At 47.8% G+C, this 24,605-nt stretch overlaps 1 protein-coding gene across 11 annotated transcripts in view; it reads left to right on the forward strand.

Moving 5' to 3' along the window:
* ARVCF (ARVCF delta catenin family member) overlaps positions 1-24,605 on the forward strand; it is a 1,509,311-nt gene that overhangs the window by 1,354,935 nt on the left and 129,771 nt on the right. For all 11 annotated transcript variants that reach the window (XM_063964728.1, XM_063964731.1, XM_063964729.1 and 8 more), the window contains one exon: positions 22,663-22,821. In XM_063964728.1, coding sequence (XP_063820798.1) covers positions 22,663-22,821 — 159 coding nt within the window. The remainder of the gene's footprint in view (positions 1-22,662; positions 22,822-24,605) is intronic.

Below are 24,605 nucleotides of genomic sequence, written 5' to 3' on the forward strand. Positions count from 1 at the left end.
CACTCCTCTAACTATAAAGCACCATAAATCCCAAATAAAAAGTATTCCAAAATGAACCATTAGCTTGACATTACACTCCAGCTATATGGAAGAGTCTCCACATTCCCTTGCTGAGATCTGAAGCTCCTCCCAAATACTTAGCATAGCAACCTAATGGGGTAGGATTCCGGCCAGGAAGGGGAAAATGCAGTCATTCCATTTGTACCACATGAAGACATACACAAATCCTTTTTGTTAGTGTGTTTAACTTGCGTTGTGCATTTATTTGAATCGTCCTTGTTCAGTGTGTCACTTAGATTCATCCCAATGGAAGCACATTTTAAATGGAGAAAGATGCAGTTAAGTAGCACTTATGTATGCAGTATTTTCACATGCATTTGACTTCAGCAAGATAACTTCCTATTTTTGTCTCAAATTTCTTATTAATAATGCTCATTTAATACACTTGCAAACCCAATACTAATGAATTTGAAATGAACACATAAATGTATTGTGGTTACCGTTTAGCATACTAAGGTCAGTATGTACTTAGCCTATGGCATTATTATTTTATTATCATTATTATCCTTTATATGCCGCCACAAGGGATCCGCAGCGCCCATTACACAGTACATAGTCAAATGAGCAAACAAGAAAATAGCACTTACAGTTCAAGACAATATAGGGCAGGCATAGAAAGCCAGGGGTCAGGTGACATCAAATGGAGTATAAGCAGGGGCGTATCTAGCCATTGGCCAGGATGGCACTCGCCAGGGGCGCCAGCTGAGGAGGGGCGCCGCCTGGTTGTGCCACCCGTGGCCAAGGGGCAGATTCACTATGCCCCTGTGTCCCCCACCTGCAGGGATGCCCGGCAAAGACCACAGAAGGCAGCAGCGGCAGACACTGTTCTTCTCGCCAGGGTCCGGCACCGCTCCGCAGTCCATGCTACAATCAAGTAACTCTTTAAAACTACAGCTCCCAGCAGCCATTGCTGCTGTGAGCTCCCGGCAGCAATGGCTGCTGGGAGCTGTAGTTTTGCAGAGTTACTTGATTGTAGCATGGACTGCGGAGCGGTGCCGGACTCTGGCGAGAAGAACAGTGTCTGCCGCTGCTGCCTTCTGTGATTTTTGTCGGGCATCGGACGACGACAACACAGGTCAGCAGCGGCGGATTGGGATGCCCCCCTCCCCTCCCGTTGACTTCAGTGGCCGTGCTCCGCCCCACTTTGGCCGATTCCTATATCCGCGGCTGCGGCGATATGAGCTTCTGCGCATGCGCAGAACAGAAGCTCATTCAAACTGGAGCCGCGGCAGTGAAGCTAGTGTGTGCTGCTGAGGCAAGTGACCAGGGACAGCGAGCGCACAGAGGGGCCAGGCAAACAGTGTAATAGCAGGGGGTGCCCTGGAGCCATACAACCCTTGGTCCCTAGGACCCAGCAGCCTGCAGCAACTGGAATCGAGACCTTGTCCTCAGACGGAAGCATGTGCAGGTTAGTGATGCCCCCCCAACTCCCACCTGGCGGCTGTGGCTTGCGCTGTATCCTCCCCCTCCCACTTGGCAGCTGCATGCGGGGAGGCAAGGGACACACATCATGGGAAGGTGAAATAGCTTGTGTGTCAGTATCTGTTTGTGTGTCAGCGTCTGTCAGTGTCAGTTTCTGTATGTCAGTAAGTCAGGGTCTGTGTTAACACCTGTCAGTGTGTCAGCATCTATCAGTGTATCAGCATCTGTCTGTGTCAGCATCAGTGTGTCAGCATGTTTCTGTGTGTCAGTGTCAGCATCTGTCTGTGTGTCAGTGTCTGTCTGTGTGTCTGTGTCAGCATAAGTGTGCCAGCATCTGTCTGTGTGTCAGTGTGTCATTGTCTGTTTGCATGTCAGGGTCTGTGTGTCAACATCTGTGTCAGTGTGTAAGCCTCAGCGTGTCAGCATCTTTCTGTGTGTCTCTGTCAGCATCAGTGTGTCAGCATCTGTTTGTGTCTCAGTGTGTCAGCTGTGTGCGTCAGCCCCCTAGACAGAGTACCCCCCCCCCACCCCCCCGAATGCAAGAACATACACAGTCCACCCCATTTTTTATTTATTTTTGTAGGCCAATGTGTTTTAATATTTTAAATGTGGGAGCCAATTTTTTTTTTTTTTCTGTGGGGGATAATTTATTTTATTTTTCCTGTTTGGGGTCATTGTGTTTTTTTCCTGTGGGGGCCAATGTGTTTGATTGTTTTTTTGTAGAGGCCAATGTGTGGGTTTGTTTTCTGTGGGTGCCAATATATGGTTTTTTTAATGTGGGGGCCAATGTGTTTATTTTTTCTGTGGATGCCAATATGTTTTTTTTATGTTGGGGCCAATGTGTTTTTTATAAATTCCTACGGGGGTCAGTATGTTCATTTTTTTTCATGTCGGTGGTCAATTTGTTTGTTTTCTTGTGAAAGCCAGTGTGTTTTTATTTTATTTTTTCTGTGTTGTTTAATATGTTTTCTTTTCTGTAGGGCCAATGGTGTGTGTGTGTGTGTGTGTGTTTTTTTTTTTCTGTGGGGGTCAAATATGTATTTTCTTTGGAGGCATAGCATAATGTGAATAACGGACATTATTGTGCGTCTTAATGTGAGTAAGGGACACTACTGTGTGGTGTAATATGAAATAAGGGTACAATTGTGTGGCCATGCCCCTTTTTTAACACACGCGACTTCCATATTTTAACTATGAGGGAGGGGGGGGGGGGCGCCATTCCCTTACTTTGCCAGGGGTGCTCGGACCCCTAGATACACCCCTGAGTATAAGATAGGCACACTGGGAATAAAGGGGGTCACACACTGAGAGATCCATGCTTAAATTCTAAGTAATCTGACAAGATTGCTTAGAAATTAAGGACGGATCTCTGAGTGTATGTCCATAGCGATAGGGATGCGTGGCCCTGCGTGTCGCTACCGCTGACTCGAGATTTGGCATGCATGCATACAAAATCTAGTGGATTGCTCATTTCACTACTGTGAAGCGAGCGGCCCCCAGTCCGTCCGTCCCACGGTCCCCCCCCCCCCCCCCCCCTCCGGCTCTGCACACATCGCGCTGATTGGTTTGTGCCAGATCGCCAAGCACACATCTCCCCCGTGTGAACGGGGCTTAAGACCCTGCTCTTGCGAGTTTACAATCTAAAAGGTGAAGGGCTGACAGACCGGGGTGAGTCTCCTGCTGAGTACATGCCTGCTATCATTATGAAGCCAAAACACAATGATGTCCCCCACAATATGTACTGAAAACGCAGCGCAGGGCCTTGGTGGAAGATTTATTAATAATCACCATTTTTTTTTTTACTGTGGAATTTATAAACCTTTGTCCCACTGAATTCTGAAAAATATAATAATAATAATTATTATTATTATTATTATTATCTGTGGTGTAAGTATTTCTTCCATCTGCTCTCTCAGAATTTGGAGGTCAGAGAGAAAATGTACCGTTTTAGATTCCTATGTCTGCTGATAGGAGGACACCAATGTGTATTAGGAAAGCAAAGAACCTTCTATCTTCTGATCTTAGGCGTGAAAATTGAGGTGGGAATTTATTGGTGCTAATCAGTAAAAGCAGCCTGGCCTGTAAATCAGCTCTGCTATGTCTGAATAAATGACTATTGAATATGGAGTGCAATGAATTTCAAATGCATAAATATTACAATCAGGATGCATAGTGGTAAGTGCTCATCAGATTTAAATGTGAGAAATATTCTCTCTTCCCGTACCCAGCAATAAATACCAATTTCACAGTGTAAGTACGTAGAAGTGATTTTTCTGCTAAAGCTACTTAGTCGGTGCCGCAAGCCTGATACTTTCTGAGTTGTTAAAGGTCAATAAGCCCTTCAGCTGCCCAACACTTGACATGTTGTATTACTAGTGAGGGAACTGGTACTTAAGATTATGCCAGTACAGGTAAAAACGTGGAGCCCCAGTGGGCCCATCTGCCACCAAACCGTCAGCCACCATCCTTTTTCTAAATCAATTTTTCCTGCATTAATATGACAGACTTCTTGCCATCGCAGGACGGAGCGGGCCAGGACTTGGATAATGGCAGTATGGCCCTGTATGACTCAAACAGGGGTGGCGTCAATGACGTGCGGTGGGGTGAGGCAGAGCCTTTCCTGTTATATTAACATTTGTGCCAGAGTTTTGACTGTAAAGTATATGAAAAATTCAAATAATATGTTAGAAATATCTTCTTTGCATTATTATAATCATTTTTATAGCCAAAACTCTGGAGTAATGTCACAACTGAGGGCCTGAGCTGACGGGAGGCAGCCTCAGTTGTAGGGGCTGAGATGTACCGGAACCTGGGAGGTTGTATCAGACCCCTGGACATGTAAGTAACATGAATAATAACTGCCCGAAGGCGTGACCACGACAACTTGGATAAAAGTCAATGATGTTTATTATGACAACTCCGCAACACAGCAGCAGTAAAAGAAAACGTAAAAGTCAGCAAAGAATAAATACAGTTCCTGGGTACTACAGGATGGCAGGAGCCACAGGGCACTGGTAGTGTGAGATAGTTCTTATGATCTTCTAGATGGAAAGTCCTTACCAGGCCCGACTGTAGCAATGGAGATAACCCAGGATTGTGCCAGCTGGTGTTCCAGGAAAAGCTGGGTTGCTGAAGATAAAACAGCTGCTGTGGATACTGGCTGGAACCAGACTGTTGTTAGCACGGAGTGGATACTGGCTGGAACCAGTTAAATAATAAATGAACTTGGGAGCGATGAAATATGAACTGAAATGTAGAACTTGAGAGCGGAGAAATAATAATACCGGTGGAGAGTGGTAAAGTGTAGAAAGGACACCGGCCCTTTAAGGGAAGCTGTACTCTGCTGGAAGCTGAGCTGGAAGCAGGTAATGTTGTAGCTGGAAACAGATGAATCCACAATGGATTGGAGAGTCAGGCTACACCGCAGGTGGAATGCTGGTGCGGGTCTCTATGGTGGAAGTCTTGAGACAGGAGCTGGAACCTGGAAGACAATCACAGGAGAGAGACAAACAGGAACTAGGTTTGACAACCAAAGCACTGACGCCTTCCTTGCTCAGGCACAGTGTATTTATACCTGCAGCAAGGAAGGGATTGGCTAGGCAATTATGCAGATTATCAATACTGAGAACAGATTGGTGGAAATGATCAGCTGACAGAATCCAAGATGGCTGCGCCCATGCAGACACTTGGAGGGAAGTTTGGTTTGTAATCCATGTGGTAATGAAAACAGTAATGGCGGCGCCGGCCACCGGAGACAGGAGGCGCCAGGCTGACAGATGCACATCCAACCACGCGGACACAGCGGAGGCCGCGGCTGACGTAATCGCCACTCAGACACTCTGCATGCAGAAGTTCAGGGACGGCGGCGGAGGCCGCGGGAGACGCCATGCCAGGTGTAATATGGCGTTTACTGTGACAGCGTCCCAGAGTGACAGGAGAGGATACAGGAATGTACACATCAGGATAACAGATGGAATCCGGTCCTGGAGCGCTGAGCCAGCCTTAGGAGGCATCTGATGGGTAAGAAATGGCGTCCAGATACCCGGATCGTGACAGCACCCCCCCCCTTTAGGAGTGGCCCTAGGACACTTCTTTGGCTTTTGAGGAAACTTGGAATGGAATCTCCGGACCAAGGCAGGAGCATGGACATCAGAAGCATTGGTCCATGAACGTTCCTCAGGACCATAACCTTTCCAGTCAATAAGATATTGTAGTTGACCGTAACGGTGACGTGAGTCCAGGATCTTGGCCACTTCATACTCAACGCCTCGTTGAGTTTGGACTTTCGGAGTTGGAGGAAGTAAGGAATGAAACCGATTCAAGATCAGCGGTTTCAACAGGGAAACATGGAATGTCCTGGGTATTTTTAAGAAGGGAGGCAACTGGAGTCTGTAAGCAACAGGATTGATGACTTGTTCAATCTTGAAAGGACCGATATAGCGAGGTGCAAACTTCATACTGGGAACTCTTAACCTCATATTCTTCGTGGATAACCATACCCGATCACCCACCTTGAGAGCAGGAACTGCTCGACGCTTCTTATCCGCAAACTTCTTGTACCTGAACGATGCCTTGAGCAGAGCTGATCGTACGCTCTTCCAGATATTGGCAAACTGATGCAAGGTGATATCCACTGCGGGGACAGAAGTTGCTGGAAGCGGTTGGAACTCAGGGACTTTAGGGTGGAATCCAAAGTTAGTGAAGAATGGTGTTGAAGCAGATGAAGAATGATACTGGTTGTTATGACAGAACTCGGCCCAGGGAAGTAATTGAACCCAGTCATCTTGAGAGGAGGACACATAGATGCGGAGGAAGGCCTCCAAGTCCTGATTCACCCTCTCGGTTTGACCATTGGTCTGAGGATGGTAAGCCGTGGAAAACTTTAGCTTGACTTGGAGGACTTGACATAAACTTCGCCAGAATTTGGCTGTGAATTGAACTCCTCGATCTGAGATCATTTCTTCAGGAAGACCGTGGAGTCGGAAGATCTCTTGTATGAATACTTGAGCCAACTTGGAAGCTGACGGAAGACCGGTGAGAGGAATGAAGTGTGCCATCTTGGTGAACCGGTCAACTACCACCCAGATGGTATTGAACTTATTGCACATGGGTAAGTCTGTAATGAAATCCATCGACAAGTGGGTCCATGGTCGACGGGGAACGGATAGTGGAACCAGTTGCCCCGCAGGCGACTGGCGGGATACTTTATGTTGGGCACACTTTGGGCAAGATGCAATAAAAACTCCAAGACGTCCTTTTTCAGAGTTGGCCACCAATAGGACCTAGAGATAAACTCCAGGGTTTTTTGGATACCTGTATGTCCGGCAAAACGGGAAGCATGGGCCCAATGCATGAGCTTCTTCCTTAGCATCGGCTTCACAAAACTTTTCCCTGATGGGGGCGTAGAGTCCATCCCTACCGTGGAGAATGCCAACGGATTTATAATAGGATGCTTGTCTGAAGACTCTGACTCATTTTCTTGCTCCCATGAGCGGGAAAGGGCATCGGCCTTGCGATTCTGAGAGCCCGGACAGAACTGGAGTTTAAAGTCGAACCTGGAAAAGAAAAGTGCCCATCTGGCCTGACGAGGGTTGAGACATTGTGCGCCCTTCAGGTATAAAAGGTTCTTGTGGTCTGTAAGTATGGTGATTGAATGAGAAGCTCCCTCCAACAGATACCTCCACTCTTCTAGAGCGAGCTTGATGGCTAGCAACTCCTGGTCGCCAATGGCATAGTTGCGCTCAGCTGGGGAGAACTTCCGGGAGAAGAAACTGCAGGGGTGTAAATGGCCATCTTTAGCCCTCTGAGATAACACCGCTCCTACTCCAACGGAGGAGGCATCCACCTCTAAGATGAAAGGAGAGTCGATGTCAGGCTGTTTCAGAACAGGCGCAGAGATGAACCTTTGTTTTAAAAGATGAAATGCTTGCATGGCTTCTTCAGACCACTTGGACGGGTTAGCACCCTTCTTAGTGAAAGCAGTAATAGGCGCCACAATGGTGGAAAAGTCTCGTATAAACTTTCGGTAATAGTTGGCGAACCCTAAGAACCTCTGGACCCCTTTGAGGGTTAAGGGTACCGGCCAATTTTGGATTGCTTGTAGTTTCTCAGGATCCATCTCTAGTCCGGAACCGGACACAATGTACCCTAGAAACGGAATGGACTTGACTTCAAAGACGCATTTTTCTAATTTGCAATAGAGATGATTGACACGGAGACGGGACAGAACCTCTTTAACCCAAAAACGATGTTCCTCTAAATCGTTGGCAAAAATGAGGATATCGTCTAGATAGACCACGACATGACGGTATAGAATGTCTCTGAAGATCTCATTGACAAAATGCTGGAAGACAGCTGGAGCATTGCTCAATCCGAAGGGCATGACGAGGTACTCATAATGTCCGTCACGGGTGTTAAAGGCGGTTTTCCACTCGTCACCCTCACGGATCCGGATGAGATTGTATGCACCTCGCAAGTCCAGCTTTGTAAAGATGGTAGCTCCGCTAACTCTGTCAAAGAGCTCAGTAATCAGGGGTAAAGGATAACGGTTCTTGATGGTAATGTCGTTCAAACCTCTGTAGTCGATGCACGGCCGCAGACCCCCATCTTTCTTTTTTACAAAAAAGAAGCCTGCGCCGGCTGGAGAAGAAGAAGGTCGAATGAACCCCTTTGCTAGGTTCTCTTTAATATATTCCTCCATAGAATGCGTCTCAGGCAGAGACAACGGATAAGTTCGGCCTCGAGGTGGAACCTTCCCTGGAACGAGATCAATCGGACAGTCCCATTCTCTATGAGGAGGAAGGATATCAGCAGAAGCTTTACTGAACACATCCGTGAAATCTTGATATGGAGGAGGTGGAACATCAGACGACCTGGGGGAGGAAGAACAGACGGGCAATACTTTAAACAAACATGTCTCAGCACAGGAGGAACCCCATGCCAGGATTTGCGTAGTCGGATTGTGAAGACGGAGCCATGGAAGGCCCAGGACCACAGGATGTGTGGCTCTTGGAATCACTAAAAAAGAAATAAGTTCGGAATGAAGAACTCCCACTCTCAGACGAACTGGTAGAGTCCTTAAAGAAATAACTGCATCAAAAATTTTGCTGCCATCCACGGCAGTTAAAGAAATGGACGAAGGAAGTCTCTCGGTGGGTAGGGACCACCGTTTAACATAGGCTTCGGTAATAAAGTTCCCAGCTGCTCCGGAATCAAGGAGGGCAATGACGTTCCGATAACGTTGAGCAACTTGAAGCGAGACTGGGAGATTACAATCTTGAGGAGATGGAGAGGAGATCATTACTCCTAGCCGGCCCTCTCCTTGGCGAGCTAGGATTTGGAGTTTCCCGGACGTTTGGGACAGGCATTAATGGTGTGAGACGGAGCTGCACAATAGAGACAGAGAAACTCGGAGAGACGTCTTCGGCGCTCAGCAGGAGTTAAACGGGAACGGCCAAGTTGCATGGGCTCATCTTTAGATGGTGACAGTTGACGAGGAGGAGGAGCAGAAGATTTTGGAGCAGATGATCTTCCACGCTCAGTTGCTCTCTCTCTGAAACGTAAATCAACTTTCGTGCAGAGTGAGATTAGCTCATCTAACTTAGAAGGTAAGTCTCTGGTAGCTAACTCATCTTTAATACGCTCAGATAAGCCATGCCAGAATGCAGCATACAGGGCCTCGTCGTTCCATGCCAGTTCGGATGCCAGGATCTGGAACTGTATCAGATATTGTCCTACAGTACGTGACCCCTGGTGTAAACGGAGAATCTCGGATGAAGCTGAGGTTACCCGGCCTGGCTCGTCGAAGATGCGCCTGAATGTTGACACGAAGGCAGTGTAGGAAGATAGCAGGGTGTCGGACCTCTCCCATAACGGTGATGCCCAATCAAGGGCTGAGCCACTGAGAAGAGAAATAATGTAGGCAATTTTTGTACGGTCACTGGGAAAATTGCCAGGTTGTAGCTCAAACTGAATCTCACACTGGTTGAGAAATCCCCTGCAGAATCTTGGAGATCCGTCAAATTTTGCTGGCGTTGGAAGATGAAGACGTGGAGCAGAAATGGGTAAGGTAGGTGTGGTTATAGCTGGAGTCACTGTGGTTGACGCACCAGACGCGCCTGATCCACGGAGAGTTGTCTGAATCCCATCCAGCCGAGTAGAGAGATCCTGGAGACAGCGGATGATGTGGCCCTGTGCAGCCTCCTGATGTTCTAGTCGGGCTGCCAGTTCTTGCATCGGCCTGGCCGCTTGATCCTGGTCTCCGGCTGGATTCATTAGGTCAGTGCTTACTGTCACAACTGAGGGCCTGAGCTGACGGGAGGCAGCCTCAGTTGTAGGGGCTGAGATGTACCGGAACCTGGGAGGTTGTATCAGACCCCTGGACATGTAAGTAACATGAATAATAACTGCCCGAAGGCGTGACCACGACAACTTGGATAAAAGTCAATGATGTTTATTATGACAACTCCGCAACACAGCAGCAGTAAAAGAAAACGTAAAAGTCAGCAAAGAATAAATACAGTTCCTGGGTACTACAGGATGGCAGGAGCCACAGGGCACTGGTAGTGTGAGATAGTTCTTATGATCTTCTAGATGGAAAGTCCTTACCAGGCCCGACTGTAGCAATGGAGATAACCCAGGATTGTGCCAGCTGGTGTTCCAGGAAAAGCTGGGTTGCTGAAGATAAAACAGCTGCTGTGGATACTGGCTGGAACCAGACTGTTGTTAGCACGGAGTGGATACTGGCTGGAACCAGTTAAATAATAAATGAACTTGGGAGCGATGAAATATGAACTGAAATGTAGAACTTGAGAGCGGAGAAATAATAATACCGGTGGAGAGTGGTAAAGTGTAGAAAGGACACCGGCCCTTTAAGGGAAGCTGTACTCTGCTGGAAGCTGAGCTGGAAGCAGGTAATGTTGTAGCTGGAAACAGATGAATCCACAATGGATTGGAGAGTCAGGCTACACCGCAGGTGGAATGCTGGTGCGGGTCTCTATGGTGGAAGTCTTGAGACAGGAGCTGGAACCTGGAAGACAATCACAGGAGAGAGACAAACAGGAACTAGGTTTGACAACCAAAGCACTGACGCCTTCCTTGCTCAGGCACAGTGTATTTATACCTGCAGCAAGGAAGGGATTGGCTAGGCAATTATGCAGATTATCAATACTGAGAACAGATTGGTGGAAATGATCAGCTGACAGAATCCAAGATGGCTGCGCCCATGCAGACACTTGGAGGGAAGTTTGGTTTGTAATCCATGTGGTAATGAAAACAGTAATGGCGGCGCCGGCCACCGGAGACAGGAGGCGCCAGGCTGACAGATGCACATCCAACCACGCGGACACAGCGGAGGCCGCGGCTGACGTAATCGCCACTCAGACACTCTGCATGCAGAAGTTCAGGGACGGCGGCGGAGGCCGCGGGAGACGCCATGCCAGGTGTAATATGGCGTTTACTGTGACAGCGTCCCAGAGTGACAGGAGAGGATACAGGAATGTACACATCAGGATAACAGATGGAATCCGGTCCTGGAGCGCTGAGCCAGCCTTAGGAGGCATCTGATGGGTAAGAAATGGCGTCCAGATACCCGGATCGTGACAAGTAAAAAGTCTATGGCACATGAGGCAGTGCCTCACCTACCTATCTTTTCCGCACATCTCTGATCAAAACTGTGTATAATCCCCCACATGCACCCTTTGGCTCATATATTGGTGGACATTTGTCTCTGATTCTAGCCAGTGCCTCCTGAGCCATTTAGCTCACCGCACGTCCCTGGGTGGGGCAAAGGCCGTGGGATTCTTAGGATATAAAACGCATTGTTGGGCTCAGAGGATGCCAGGACTCTGGACGGTAATGTACATTGCCGCCCTGCGCCACAATGCTGATCGCATATGTACTAACATATGCGATCAGCATTGCGGAGGACAGCTCTTCCGATAAGAGCTGTCCTCCGCGATGCGCAGCGGCAGACTGACTTCTGGGATTCGGCCCCAGGAGTCAGTCTGCGCATGCGCGAGGTGACGGGGGCGGCCGCAGGGCATGCTGGGAGGGATCCAATCGGATCCCTCGCACAGCGCCGCGGAGAGAAGCCCATAGGCTTCTATGGACTATCGCCAGCTAAAGCTGGCGTACCCCGCCGCGGCGCTGTCCTGCCGGCCGGCGGTTAGTACATCAGGAAAATGCGGTAAACAGGGAGTTTACTGCATTTTCCGCTTAGTACATCCCGCCCTCTGAGAGGACAGTATGTGTTGTGGGACAGAGAGGGTGACAGGACTCGGAGGGGATAGGATGCATTGTGGGGCACGGGGGAGGATCTCACCAGGATACAGGACTCTTACAGCATTGAATTTGCCAAGACAGAATAGACAAAACCTGTCCGTGATTTAACCAATTTGTATAAACAACAGGTTTTGTCCAACTTCCAGTGTTTGGGAGCAAATGGTCGATTATCAATTGCTTTCATCCATTACCAGGTTTTCTTTCCAACCACAGATTATCTGACAGATAATTGTATAATAAATGCCCATCTTAAGGTTTGTTGTGCACAGTGAAACAGCTGTCGGTAATGGTGAGGTGTGGCGGGATGACAGGCTTATTGGATAAGTACTTCATTTACTGCTGTTTTAAACGGTATGCTGCTCAAAGATTATGCTGCTATTGATCTGCCTGCTATGAACAGTTTTTGTATTATGCACATATTTTGCACTGTATAAAGTTTTTTTTGCACTATTAATTGGATGTTGTTCGTTCCTAACTAGTGACTGGAGTTACATTTTTTTATTTATTTATTTTTTAATCCCGACACCCGTTGGAACACCGATGTTGGAATCCCAACACCCGGCATCCCGACCATAGCAACACGCACGGCGGGTTAGGTTTTCGGGAAAAGAGGATGTGGGGGGGAGGGGGGGGGGTGTTAGGTCTAACCCCCACCCGGGTGGTTAGGGTTAGGCTGGGGGGGGGGGGGGGGGGGGGGAGCGGCACTCGGAGTCTGACAGAAATTTTATGTATTGTATAAAATATACAAAAGGTGTCCGACGTTTTAGGGCACACCCACCCCGTTTTTAAGGTTTACAAACTATGAACAACATGTGCTTAACTTAAATAGAGGCGAGTAAAGCACGCCATGTGTGACACTGTGTGGAGGAAGGGTTATGGCTAAAACCAAGTTGGGGAAAGGACCTATTCTGTCAGCAGGGGGAGGAGCAAGGCCCAAACAGAGTACCCAAAATGTGCATCGCGGTCTTGATTCGCTCGCTGCGCTTCTGGCTCGATCCGCTCGCCACCGGATTACTAGCGGTAGCAGTTGGTTGTGTGGATAGTGAAAGTACTATCCTGCCGGCCTAGCTCCTCCCCCTGACATCAGAGGACCTTTAGCCCACTTGGTTCAAGCATCTACCGTAGGGGAAGGCCATCCCGTCCATGGCTACAGCCGTCCTTGCCTGATGACGGCACCACGCTGCCGCCGGCCCTTTGTTTAGCAGCCACGCACATCATGCAGCTGCTGTTCCGTCAAGCCCTTTGTTTGACAGTTTAAAGGGCCCCATACACTTCTGCGACATGTTGCAGGCGATCACCCCGGCAGCCTCCCAGGGGCAGGATCGCCCAAGATACATCGTATGCTGTCTTGGGCGATCCCAGCCATGCCTGCGGGGTTGGACGTGATTGAATGTGCTGCATATTCAATCTGGAGGATCCGATCCGATGCCCACGGGAACGCGCATCGGATCGGAAGCCCCTCCAAAATGCCCGAAATCAAATTAAATCGGGCATTATCGTCCTAGTGTATGGGGCCCTTTAGTCCGCACACCAAACACTAAGTGATACTGTAAGAATAAGGAGAACAGAGTAACTAATTTAAAAAAAAGTGTGAAAAAAAAAGAGAAATCCCAGCGATAAAGCCGACATGGATATGAGGAAAACGAAGGGGGAACATTAGTTGTAAAGTATTACAAGACTGATTCGAACCTAAAGAGGATGAAGAGCAGATCGCAGCTATATGTGGCCCAAGTTACGTGAGCTATAAGCAAAAACTGAAACAGTGAAAACAAATAAATACATTCAATGAAAATTTCTCGTTTAGTCCAGAGGGTGTGACACTGTTTAAACAATAGATCCATCTGGATTCCAGTTGCAGTAGTCTGCCAGCTCTGTCACCTCCCCTGATAGAATCAGGTATCTGGTCTATGGCCAAATGCCTGAACTGCGAGAGAAAATGCTTTTTTTCAAAGAAATGCCTGGACACAGGTTGATCAGAGGCTCTGCCTGTGATGGCTGCTTTAATTGCAGAACGGTGCAGCGCCATCCTGTCTCATCGTTCTGGTGGTTTTACCCACATAGTACAGCCCACATGTCCAAACTATTAGGTACACAATGGGGGAGATTCAAATGTTTGAAAAGTCAGTTGGGAGTCTGTTTTTTCCTATCTAATAGGAAAAAACAGACACCCAACCGACTTTTCAAACATTTGAATCTCCCCCAATGAATGCAGAAGTGCACGTCAGGATAGGGATGCCATTGACCATCGATTAATAATTTGAAATCATCGATGGTCTATGACCGATGTTGAAATGTACTTCTCACAGGAGATATATATATATATATATATATATTTATTTCTCTTACGTCCTAGAGGATGCTGGGGACTCCGTAAGGACCATGGGGAATAGACGGGCTCCGCAGGAGACATGGGCACTAAAAAGAACTTTAGATATGGGTGTGCACTGGCTCCTCCCTCTACTCCCTCTATGCCCCTCCTCCAGACCTCAGTTTGATACTGTGCCCAGAGGAGACTGGGTGCATTACAGGGAGCTCTCCTGAGTTTCCTGAAAGAAATAATTTTTGTTAGGTTTTTTTATTTTCAGGGAGCCTGCTGGCAACAGGCTCCCTGCAGCGAGGGACTGAGGAGAGAGAAGCAGACCTTCTTAAATGCTAGGCTCTGCTTCTTAGGCTACTGGACACCATTAGCTCCAGAGGGAGTCGGAACGCAGGTCCTCCTAGCTGTTCGTCCCGGAGCCGCGCCGCCGTCCTCCTCACAGAGCCGGAAGATAGAAGGCGGGTGAGTATGAGAAGATGGAAGACTTCAGAGGTGGCAGAAGACTTCAGATCTTCACTGAGGTAACGCGCAGCGGTAACGCTGCGCGCCATTGCTCCCACACAAGACACACACGGCAGGCACTGTAGGGTGCAGGGCGCAGGGAGGGCGCCCTGGGCAGCAATTTAAACCTCTGGGACTGGCAAAAAGAGTATATATTCAGCCTCTGCACTGTATATTAGAGATCCCCCGCCAGTTTTTAAACGGAATCGAGTGGGACCGAAGCCCGCCGCTGGGGGGCGGAGCTTGATCCCTCAGCATTCACCAGAGCTATTTTCTCCACAGCACACCGCTGAGAAGCTGGCTCCCCGGACTCTCCCCTGCTGAACACAGTGACAGAGGGTTTTAAAGAAGGGGGGGGGGGGGGGGGGCACATAATTTGGCGCAATGAGTATAATATAATAAAAGCGCTATCTGGGTATATTTTCCAGGGTCATTGGAGCTGGGTGTGTGCTGGCATACTCTCTCTCTGTCTCTCCTAAGGGCCTTGTGGGGGAACTGTCTCCAGATAGAGAATTCCCTGAGTGTGTGGGGTGTCGGTACGCGTATGTCGGCATGTCTGAAGCGGAAGGCTCTTCTAGGGAGGAGGTGGAGCAAATGAGTGTAGTGTCTCCGTCGGCAACGCCGACACCTGACTGGTTGGATATGTGGAATGTTTTAAGTGCAAATGTGAATTTATTACACAAAAGGTTGGACAAAGCAGAGTCCAGGGAATGTACAGGGAGTCAAACCCTGCCTTTCACTATGTCGCAGGGACCTTCTGGGTCTCAAAAGCGCCCACTATCCCAAATAGTAGACACTGATATCGACACGGATTCTGACTCCAGTGTCTACTACGATGATGCAAAGTTGCCGCCAAAATTGGCTAAAAGTATTCATTATATGATTATTGCAATAAAAGATGTGTTGCATATCACAGATGACCCCTCTGTCCCTGACACGAGGGTGCGCATGTATAAGGAAAAGAAACCTGAGGTAACCTTTCCCCCATCTCATGAGCTGAACGAGCTATTTGAAAAGGCTTGGGAATCTCCAGACAAGAAACTGCAGATTCCCAAAAGGATTCTTATGGCGTATCCTTTCCCGGCTAAGGACAGGATACGGTGGGAATCCTCCCCAAGGGTGGACAAAGCGTTGACACGCTTATCCAAAAAGGTAGCGCTGCCATCTCAAGACACAGCAACCCTCAAGGATCCTGCTGATCGCAGGCAGGAGACTACCTTGAAGTCAATTTACACACATACGGGTACCTTACTCAGACCGGCGATAGCGTCGGCTTGGGTTTGTAGCGCTGTAGCAGCGTGGACAGATACCTTATTGGCTGATATAGATACGCTGGATAAGGAAACCATTTTATTGACCCTGGGTCATATTAAAGATGCTGTCCTCTATATGAGAGATGCTCAGAGGGACGTTGGCCTACTGGGTTCCAGAGCCAACGCTTTGGCGATTTCTGCTAGACGAGCCCTATGGACCCGACAATGGACGGGTGATGCCGACTCGAAGAGGCATATGGAGGTTTTACCTTACAAGGGTGAGGAATTGTTTGGGGAAGGTCTCACGGACCTAGTTTCCACAGCTACGGCAGGTAAATCAACTTTTTTGCCTTTTTCGCCACATTATCAGATGCAGTCCTTTCAGTCGCATAAACCCAATAGAGTACGGGGATCTTCCTTTCTTGCCAGAGGTAAGGGCAGGGGGAAAAGCTGCCAACCACAGCTAGTTCCCAGGAGCAGAAGTCCTCCCCGGCCTCTACAAAATCCACCGCATGACGCTGGGGCTCCGCTGAGGGAGTCCGCCCCAGTGGGGGCACGTCTTCGACTTTTCAGCCACGTCTGGGTTCACTCACAGGTGGATCCCTGGGCAATAGAAATTGTTTCCCAGGGTTACAAGCTGGAATTCGAAGAGGTGCCTCCTCGACGATTTTTCAAATCGGCCCTACCGGCTTCTCCCCCAGAGAGGGAGATAGTTTTAAATGCAATTCAAATATTGTGTCTTCAACAAGTGGTGGTCAGAGTTCCCCTGCTTCAGCAGGGGATGGGGTATTACTCAACCCTGTTTGTAGTCCCGAAACCGGACGGTTCGGTCAGACCCATTTTAAATTTAAAATCCTTAAACCTTTACTTAAAAAGGTTCAAGTTCAAGATGAAATCGCTCAGAGCGGTCATCGCCAGCCTGGAAGGGGGGGATTATATGGTGTCCCTGGACATAAAGAATGCATACCTTCATGTTCCCATATATCCACCTCATCAGGCGTTCCTGAGATTTGCTGTACAGGATTGTCATTACCAATTTCAGACGTTGCCGTTTGGGCTTTCCACGGCCCCGAGGATTTTCACCAAGGTAATGGCGGAAACGATGGTACTCCTTTGCAAGCAGGGTGTCACAATTAATCCCGTACTTGGACGATCTCCTAATAAAAGCGAGATCAAGAGAGCAGTTGCTGAACAGAGTATCACTTTCCCTGAAGGTGTTGCAACAGCACGGCTGGATTCTCAATATCCCGAAGTCACAGTTGGTTCCCACGACTCGTTTGCCTTTCTTAGGCATGATTCTGGATACAGACCAGAAAAGGGTTTATCTTCCGATGGAAAAGGCCCAAGAACTCATGAATTTGGTCAGGGACCTGTTGAAGCCAAAAAGGGTGTTGGTGCATCACTGCACTCGAGTTCTGGGGAAGATGGTGGCGACTTACGAGGCCATTCCATTCGGCAGGTTCCATGCGAGGACTTTCCAACGGGACCTTCTGGACAAGTGGTCCGGGTCACATCTACAACTTCATCAGATGATCACCCTGTCCCCCAGGGCCAGGGTATCTCTCCTGTGGTGGTTGCAGAGTGCTCACCTTCTAGAGGGTCGCAGGTTTGGCATTCAGGACTGGGTTCTGGTAACCACGGACGCGAGCCTCCGAGGTTGGGGAGCAGTCACACAGGGAAGAAACTTCCAAGGTCTCTGGTCAAGCCAGGAGGCTTGTCTTCACATCAACGTCCTGGAGTTAAGGGCCATATACAATGCCCTTCGTCAAGCGGAGCAGTTGCTTCGCGACCTCCCGGTTCTGATTCAGTCAGACAACATCACCGCAGTGGCTCATGTAAACCGCCAAGGCGGAACAAAGAGCAGAGCGGCAATGGCAGAAGCCACCAGGATTCTTCGCTGGGCGGAAAATCATGTAAGCGCTCTGACAGCAGTCTTCATTCAGGGAGTGGACAACTGGGAAGCAGACTTCCTCAGCAGACACGATCTACATCCAGGAGAGTGGGGACTTCATCAGGAAGTCTTCGCAGAGATTGCAAGTCAGTGGGGACTGCCTCAAATAGACATGATGGCGTCACGCCTCAACAAGAAACTACCGAGGTATTGCGCCAGGTCAAGGGACCCTCAGGCGGTGGCGGTAGACGCCCTGGTGACACCGTGGGTGTTCCAGTCGGTCTACGTGTTTCCTCCTCTTCCTCTCATCTCCAAGATATTGAGAATCATAAGACGAAGAGGAGTACGGACAATTCTCATTGTTCCAGATTGGCCGCGAAGGGCCTGGTATTCGGATCTGCAGGAAATGCTCACAGAAGATCCGTGGCCTCTTCCTCTCAGAGAGGACTTATTACAACAGGGGCCCTGTCTGTTCCAAGACTTACCGCGGCTGCGTTTGACGGCATGGCGGTTGAACGCCGAATCCTAGCGGAAAACGGCATTCCGGATGAGGTCATTCCTACTCTGATAAAGGCTAGGAAGGACGTGACAGCAAAACATTATCACCGTATATGGCGGAAGTATGTATCTTGGTGTGAGTCCAGGAGTGCTCCCCTGGAAGAATTCTATCTGGGCCGTTTCCTTCACTTCCTACAGACTGGAGTGGATATGGGCCTAAAGTTAGGCTCCATTAAGGTTCTGATTTCGGCCCTATCAATTTTCTTTCAGAAGGAATTGGCTTCTCTCCCAGAAGTACAGACTTTTGTGAAGGGAGTGCTGCATATCCAGCCTCCTTTTGTGCCTCCAGTGGCACCCTGGGACCTTAACGTGGTGTTGCGGTTCCTTAAGTCTCACTGGTTTGAACCACTTAAAACGGTGGAATTAAAGTATCTCACTTGGAAAGTGGTCATGTTGTTGGCCTTGGCATCGGCTAGGCGAGTGTCGGAGTTGGCGGCTTTATCTCACAAAAGCCCCTATCTGATTTTCTATGTGGATAGAGCGGAATTGCGGACTCGTCCTCAATTTTTGCCCAAGGTGGTTTCATCTTTTCATATGAACCAGCCTATTGTGGTGCCTGTGGCTACGCGGGACTGGGAGGATTCAGAGTCCCTTGATGTGGTCAGGGCGTTGAAAATTTATGTGGCCAGAACGGCTCAGGTTAGGAAAACAGAGGCACTGTTTGTCCTGTACGCGGCCGACAAGGTTGGCGCTCCTGCTTCGAAGCAGACTATTGCTCGCTGGATCTGTAACACGATTCAGCAGGCTCATTCTACCGCTGGATTGCCGTTACCAAATTCTGAAAGGCCCATTCCACTAGGAAGGTGGGCTCTTCTTGAGCGGCTGCCCGAGGTGTCTCTGCATTACAGCTATGCCGAACTGCTACTTGGTCGGGTTCAAACACGTTTGCTAAGTTTGATACCCTGGCTGACGAGGACCTCATGTTTGCTCAATCGGTGCTGCAGAGTCATCCGCACTCTCCCGCCCGTTTTGGAGCTTTGGTGTAATCCCCATGGTCCTTACGGAGTCCCCAGCATCCTCTAGGACGTAAGAGAAAATAAGATTTTAAGCCTACCGGTAAATCTTTTTCTCCTAGTTCGTAGAGGATGCTGGACGCCCGTCCCAGTGCGGACTATCTTCTGCAAGACTTGTATATAGTTTTTGCTTACATAAGGGTTATGTTACAGTTATGATTAGTCGTTGTCTGATGCTGTTTTGTTTCATACTGTTAACTGGTTCGTATATTCCAGGTTATACGGTGTGGATGGTGTGGGCTGGTATGAATCTTGCCCTTAGATTAACAAAAATCCTTTCCTCGTACTGTCCGTCTCCTCTGGGCACAGTTTCTCTAACTGAGGTCTGGAAGAAGGGCATAGAGGGAGGAGCCAGTGCACACCCATATCTAAAGTTCTTTTTAGTGCCCATGTCTCCTGCGGAGCCCATCTATTCCCCATGGTCCTTACGGAGTCCCCAGCATCCTCTACGGACTAGGAGAAAAAGATTTACCGGTAGGTTTAAAATCTTATTTTACCATCGATGGTGAGAACCTGATGGTTTCCCGCCAACTTAAAGAGTTATCAATTTATTTATTTTTATCTTTAAAGCTCTGCCCCAAACTCCCATGAAGCCACACCCCCAGGCCCTGATTGGCCCACGACTAACTCAATATTAAAGTAAGGGTGGCCATCGATGATCAGAACCATTGATGGTTCCCTTACAGATGGTTTCCCACCATCGAGGTTATCAATTGATGGTACCATTGATAGTAACCATCGATGATAACCCACCAGTGGCCATCCTATGTCAGGATATTCCTGATGGAATACATACGTCCAGAATGTGGATGCTACGATAAACCTGGGATCATGTCTTGACGAGTAATGCACTTAAGGCACCTGCAGCATCCTGGTTTTCTTGTGAGGAAGGTAGCGGAAGATCCTGTTTTGGTTAAGTTGGTAATGTCCATGTGAACTATGTAGTCTTAAATATTTCTCCCCCGAGTAAAGCAAGCCATGGGTCTCTTTATCCTTAAATACCTTAAGATCCTTATCAGCTGAGATTATCGGGCACAGGGCCCTGGATGCTCTCGGTACCACAGGGCTTGATGTGTTGTACTTGGTCTTCCAAGGTATGGTGCCCGTAGAAACCCTATTGCTGGAACGAAGAAGTTCTCTGGGTATGGATAACACTATATGTACACCTACATAAACATCTTTTCTCCATATTCTTACTGCTCTCTGGTAGTTTTGTTTTAATCATACATTCTTTTTCGTATCATCTCACAATTGTTATGGACCGAGTAAAACTACCCTGAGCCCATGACTGACACCATGGCCAATCCTTCATTTTTTTAAAATATGTATTCTGAAATCTCTTGACTTTTATTCATCATAAGAACACACAACAAGCAGAGCAATAATATTTAGGAGGAATTAGCCGCAGCAATTTACCGCCGGTGAAAAAGGGTGGTAGCCTTAGGCTTTAACACCTTGGGCTATTCAATAACAGGCTCTTATTTTTTCTTTTCTTGGCCGATAAATTACCCTGTTAACATGCATTAACTAATGGGGTGAGATTTAATGTTGGTCAAGCCGGCGGCCACTAGATGGCGCCAGACGGAGCTATTCAATTTTAGCTCCGTTCAGGCACAATGACTGCCGGCAGTGACCCCTCAGCTTGCAGCTCGGGGTGGTGGTGAGCTGAAATGTAGGAAAATGTACCTGTTTGGGCGCCAAAACTGCACTTTTCCCGATCACGCATTAAGGGATATCAACTGAATACCGCCCCTGCGATCTCCCGTCACTTAAGAAGGGTGATAGGGTGGCGATAACAATTAAATTCCCCCATAGAATCCAGGATAAGTTCCCAGACCTTTTGTGTTAATATGTTTGCGGCATCCGCAAATGGACCATTTACTGCAGATTTATTTTAGAGCCTCGTTAAATGCAGCCTGTGGAGTGCCTTCAGCTCTAATTGAATAGACCTGAAGCCTCAATAGCCAGAGGAACATTGCTGCAAGTTTGCATAATCTCATGTCCTAGTGGCACCATTGAGTTGCATATGACCTGGACCCTTTTTGGGTAAATGAGACAGTAATCCGATATCTTCTCTTTACATAATAACCCTGATCATGTATTAGCAAAGCCTGACTTTCAATAAACCAAATTCTATATGTATATTGGGGGTAATTCCAAGTTGATCGCAGCAGGAAATTTTTTAGCAGTTGGGAAAAACCATGTGCACTGCAGGGGGGGCAGATATAACATTTGCAGAGAGAGTTAGATTTGAGTGGGTTATATTGTTTCTGTGCAGGGTAAATACTGGCTGCTTTATTTTTACACTGCAATTTAGATTGCAGATTGAACTCACCACACCCAAATCTAACTCTCTCTGCAAAAGTTATATCTGCCCCCCCTGCAGTGCACATGGTTTTGCCCAACTGCTAAAAAATTTCCTGCTGCAATCAACTTGGAATTACCCCCATTGTGAATATATAGCCTTAAATTATATAAAGCCTAATGACAATTTGACTCTGTCTGAATAGTCATTGATCCTATTTTGATGCATTTAATATTTTATAGTGTATCTTTATTGCTTTTACTAAAGCTAAAGACTTAGGGTGTGTACACACGGTGAGATACCTGCTATGTTCGATTTTGACTGCAATTTCCCTTGAACTCCCCCAGAGCCCAGATAGTCAAAATCTGTACAATCTGTACAATCTGTGCTATCTGTGCTTGAGATTTTGTCTATGTACGATTTAGACTAAATGCCAATTTTTGACTATACTTTGTACTAGATTGTACACTAGATAGTCAAGATTGACTTGCCTGCACAGTCTATCTAGCCTTACGATACCGACCCCACGGGAGCGCGCATCGGGATCGAATCTTTATCGCAAGCTGCCTAGCACCATGAGATATGCACTAACTTTTCATAAGATTTTGACTATATAGTCAAAATCTCACAGATTTATCTTACCACCGTGTACACACCCTTAGATAGAGACAACATATAGACTTACCTATATACCACAGAATAAAACCCCAAACAGTTAAGCACTATCATTGCCTTGGGGATGGGATCATCATTGCTCTCTGCATAGCGAACACCATGTTGCCCTTGAATGTTCATTTGTGTTTTCTAATGCATAAATGGGTACGTTATTTTCATTTATCTTGTGCAAATGTTTATTTCTCAAAGGAAAACACTCAGATCGTTACTCTGGCAATTTACATCTATGCTGAATTGCTATTTATACTCCATGTTTAAATAATCCTCTGCGCTTGATTGCTTGCATAATGATCACATTTTTCCTGCATCATATACTTTCTTTTAATAAAAAATAAGAGAAAAAAGTTTTTGTTTTCCCAATAACCTATATATTGTCTTCTCTACAGGAGCAAAGTCCCAGTAACCAGACGTCCATTGCCATGATGCAGGAACCTCCAGAGATGCTGGAAGAGACGGTCACTGTAGAAGAAGATCCTGGAACTCCCACCTCCCATGTGTCTATTGTCACGTCAGAGGACGGAACCACAAGGAGGACAGAGACCAAGGTAATCTGTCAGCTCAGTCATTTACTCTGAGGCCTGAACAAGTCAATATATTTTTATCACTGAGCCCAAAAGTTTAGGCTTAATCTCTTTATCACTTTGGACACGCATCCGTTGTCTCCTCAGGGGAAGATAATTATTCATTGAAGTGATTGGTCTCTGCAATCTTTTACTCTTCTGTGCTGGAAATGAAGCTGCATTCAGCAAGCTCTCATAGCTTTGTCTTCAACCTAGTAATTTTAAATCTGCAGATGGAGCACGAAAGTGCCTCTCATGTATTCCAAGCACAAAGGGGAGTTCAGCCTTTCCGTGTATTCTCATGCGGTTTTGATGCTGGGAATAGATAGTTTTGCATGTTAAACTAGTGAAGGGCACCTTGCTGATGTTTCTGATGCACATCTTCTAAATCTTAAACGAATATATCTTCTTCTACAAATTTCCTTAGATCATGTTCTGTTTTTAGTTTTCAGGTATTGACTTTCTTTCCTGCTTCAAGCATTTAGCAAAATCATTTGTTAAAGGTGCATTATACCAAAAGTGTTTTGTAAAATCGTATAGATTACTTTTACTACTAAAGTAAGCAATTCTCAGGGATAAAGGTCTACCGTTTTCTAGACCTAAATGGTGCATAGCACAGGTAGGTAGGCAGGTAGACCATAGTAAGCCTTGATTGTATAACACAAATGTAATTACTAAACAGAGTACACCATTTCCATGCCCACCACTGTCCCATGCTCAGTATGCACAGCCCTATTCCCAGTATAAGGGGTGGTATTCATGTGACCGGCGGTCTGCTGACCGACAGTCACATGATCTCCTCCACCATCCCGCCGGCTCAGTATCCCGATGGTCGGCATGCCGACCAACAGGGACTATTTCCACTCGTGGGTGTCCACGACACCCATAGAGTGGGCATAGAACCCGTGGCGACCGCAGGTCGCCACCGAGCCCGCAGCGTGGCGAGCGCAGCGTGGCAAGCGTAGCGAGCCCGCAAGGGGCTTGCTGCACTCGCCCCTCCCCGCCGGGATCCCGGCGTCGGTATGCTGCCGGGATCCCGGCGTCGGTAAGCTGACCGGCGGTCAGGAGACCGCTGGTCAGCCATACTACACCCAGTATAAGTACCGTGCTCCTCTGCCCCATGCGTACAGTCTAGACATCTGTACTCATAAGAGCCTAATGCACAACATTTACTGCTTGTGCGGCGAATAAAAGCTCAGTGCCAGTCAGTCTCGTGCCCAGGCATGCCAAAGGAATGGCAATTCAGCAATTTTGCTTCCATTTGATAAAGATCACAGTTGATTCCAGTTAAACCGCTGAAGATTCTGCAGTCTCGGATAGAAACATACAGCTTCTATTGGTTACACAGCAGCCCCGGTTCCAGCTAGTGAAGGGGTGAAGGGGCTTCACCCCTGGCCCTTGGGTGGCTGGGGGGGGGGACCCCTTGATTGAAGGGGTCCCCACTCCCCCAGGGTACCCCGGCCAGGGGTGACTAGTTGGATTTTTGATGCCACGGCCGCAGGGCACTATATAAAAGTGACCCCCGGCTGTGGCATTATCTGTCCAGCTAGTGGAGCCCGGTGCTGGTTTTAAAAATACGGGGGACCCCTACTCTTTTTGTCCCCCGTATTTTTGGAACCAGGACCAGGCGCAGAGCCCGATGCTGGTTGCTTAAATATGGGGGAACCCCTGTCAATTTTTCCCCCATATTTCTGCAACCAGGGTCGGCTCAAAGAGCCCGAGGCTGGTTATGCTTAGGAGGGGGGACCCCACGCAATTTTTTTTAAGAA

This window comes from Pseudophryne corroboree, chromosome 1 (genome assembly GCF_028390025.1).
Source record: "Pseudophryne corroboree isolate aPseCor3 chromosome 1, aPseCor3.hap2, whole genome shotgun sequence".
Taxonomy (NCBI): Eukaryota; Metazoa; Chordata; class Amphibia; order Anura; family Myobatrachidae; genus Pseudophryne; species Pseudophryne corroboree.